The sequence below is a fragment of the Nicotiana attenuata genome, unplaced genomic scaffold (assembly GCF_001879085.1).
Source record: "Nicotiana attenuata strain UT unplaced genomic scaffold, NIATTr2, whole genome shotgun sequence".
Taxonomy (NCBI): Eukaryota; Viridiplantae; Streptophyta; class Magnoliopsida; order Solanales; family Solanaceae; genus Nicotiana; species Nicotiana attenuata.
Window position 1 is genome coordinate 245,011 of NW_017670567.1, and position 1,376 is coordinate 246,386.

Genomic DNA, 1,376 nt, shown 5'->3' on the forward strand with positions numbered 1-1,376 from the left:
AAATAAAAAGTCATTACTAGAATTTCAAAAACAACGTTAGAAAAGGAAGGAAAAAGAATGTACATATGTACATACAAGCATTTACGCAAAAGCAGGTAATCTGATACTATATATAGGATAAAATAAAGATGGATACATAGCATCTGGTAATTAGCAGTAGCATAATTAGTTCTTACAACAAGTTATCATAACCTAGAAATATTATTCAAACTAAACCTAACTTAATACTAAGTACTACCAGTTAGTGAATAAAGTTTCACAAATCTCTGAGAAAACGTCAAAAATAATCTTATGGTAAGATGGTGAATTCAGTGATAGAAAACAATGCAAAAGCCTTTGAAGATCGTCAACTCCAAAGATTTGTTTCTCTACTATCATTTCCACCATTGATGTCCTGAAATCATTGTATGGATCACTTGTATTCTTCTCCACTGCAATGCTCTCTTCATTTCTCCCGTCAATAACAATTGAAAACTGACCAATTTTATCAGAGCTAATTATACTCATCTTCTTGATTTTCCGGTGGTTCCTCCCTGTTTTCCGGCGACACTTGGTAGTTTTCCGACGAGTATTATCACTAGTCGAGTCACTGTAATAATCAAACTTCTCCACCGGGCTGGTTTTCCGGCGTGTTCTTCCGCCGGATCTTGTCTGTCTGATTTTCCCTCTGTTTTGTTCTGTTTTCGAGGTGGGAAACTCAAGCCGGTTTATTGATTTGACCCATTTTGACTCGCTCAAGTTTGACCCAACTCGTCGATTTACCTTCTTTTCGCTCGTTGCTGTTGAAATAGAATTCGTTGATAATTCAGAAGAGCAACGACTCATTTCCCAACTCTTTTGATTGTATCTTTTACTAGCTGTTTTACGGCGAAAAGAGTCGGAAAAATAACCAGAAGACAAACTGAAAAAAGCATCTTCTGTTTCGCCACTAAATTCATCTCCACCTTCACTACTAAACCAGCCACTATTTGATGAAGAACTTTTCATAACATTTGACTCTTTATTGGGTCTATGGGTTTTATTATAACATTTTGGAACTTTCAAATGATTTTTGTTTGATTTGGATTCTTGAGTTTTGATTGAAGATTGGGTTCTAGATGAAGCTCCAAGAACATGATTGTTGGAGGTTTTGGAGATAACAATAGAGTTTTCAACAACATCGGATAGATTTCGGAACTGACAAGAAGAGAAAGAGGAAGGGAACAAACGAGAGAATTTGTGTACTATGTTATTCTCCATGCTGTTATAATTCAAAACACTCTCACTGAGCTGCATGCCTATTTATAGTGTGTAGAATATTATTGTGCTGGATATTAAATTATGAAGATTCATGGGATTGGAATAATAAAACAATACGTTGGTATATATTTAATTAA

General features: G+C 35.0%; 1 protein-coding gene across 1 annotated transcript; it reads right to left on the reverse strand.

The window, feature by feature from the left end:
- Nucleotides 1-234: 234 nt before the first annotated feature.
- LOC109241051 (transcription repressor OFP5-like) lies at nt 235-987 on the reverse strand. The gene has a single exon (XM_019407761.1). It carries the CDS (start codon nt 985-987, stop codon nt 235-237), a length of 753 nt encoding a protein of 250 aa, XP_019263306.1.
- Nucleotides 988-1,376: the final 389 nt, after the last annotated feature.

Bases quoted from the DNA above. Each gene is read 5' to 3' on its own strand.
- LOC109241051 (XM_019407761.1), bottom strand. From the start codon at position 987: ATGAAAAGTTCTTCATCAAATAGTGGCTGGTTTAGTAGTGAAGGTGGA.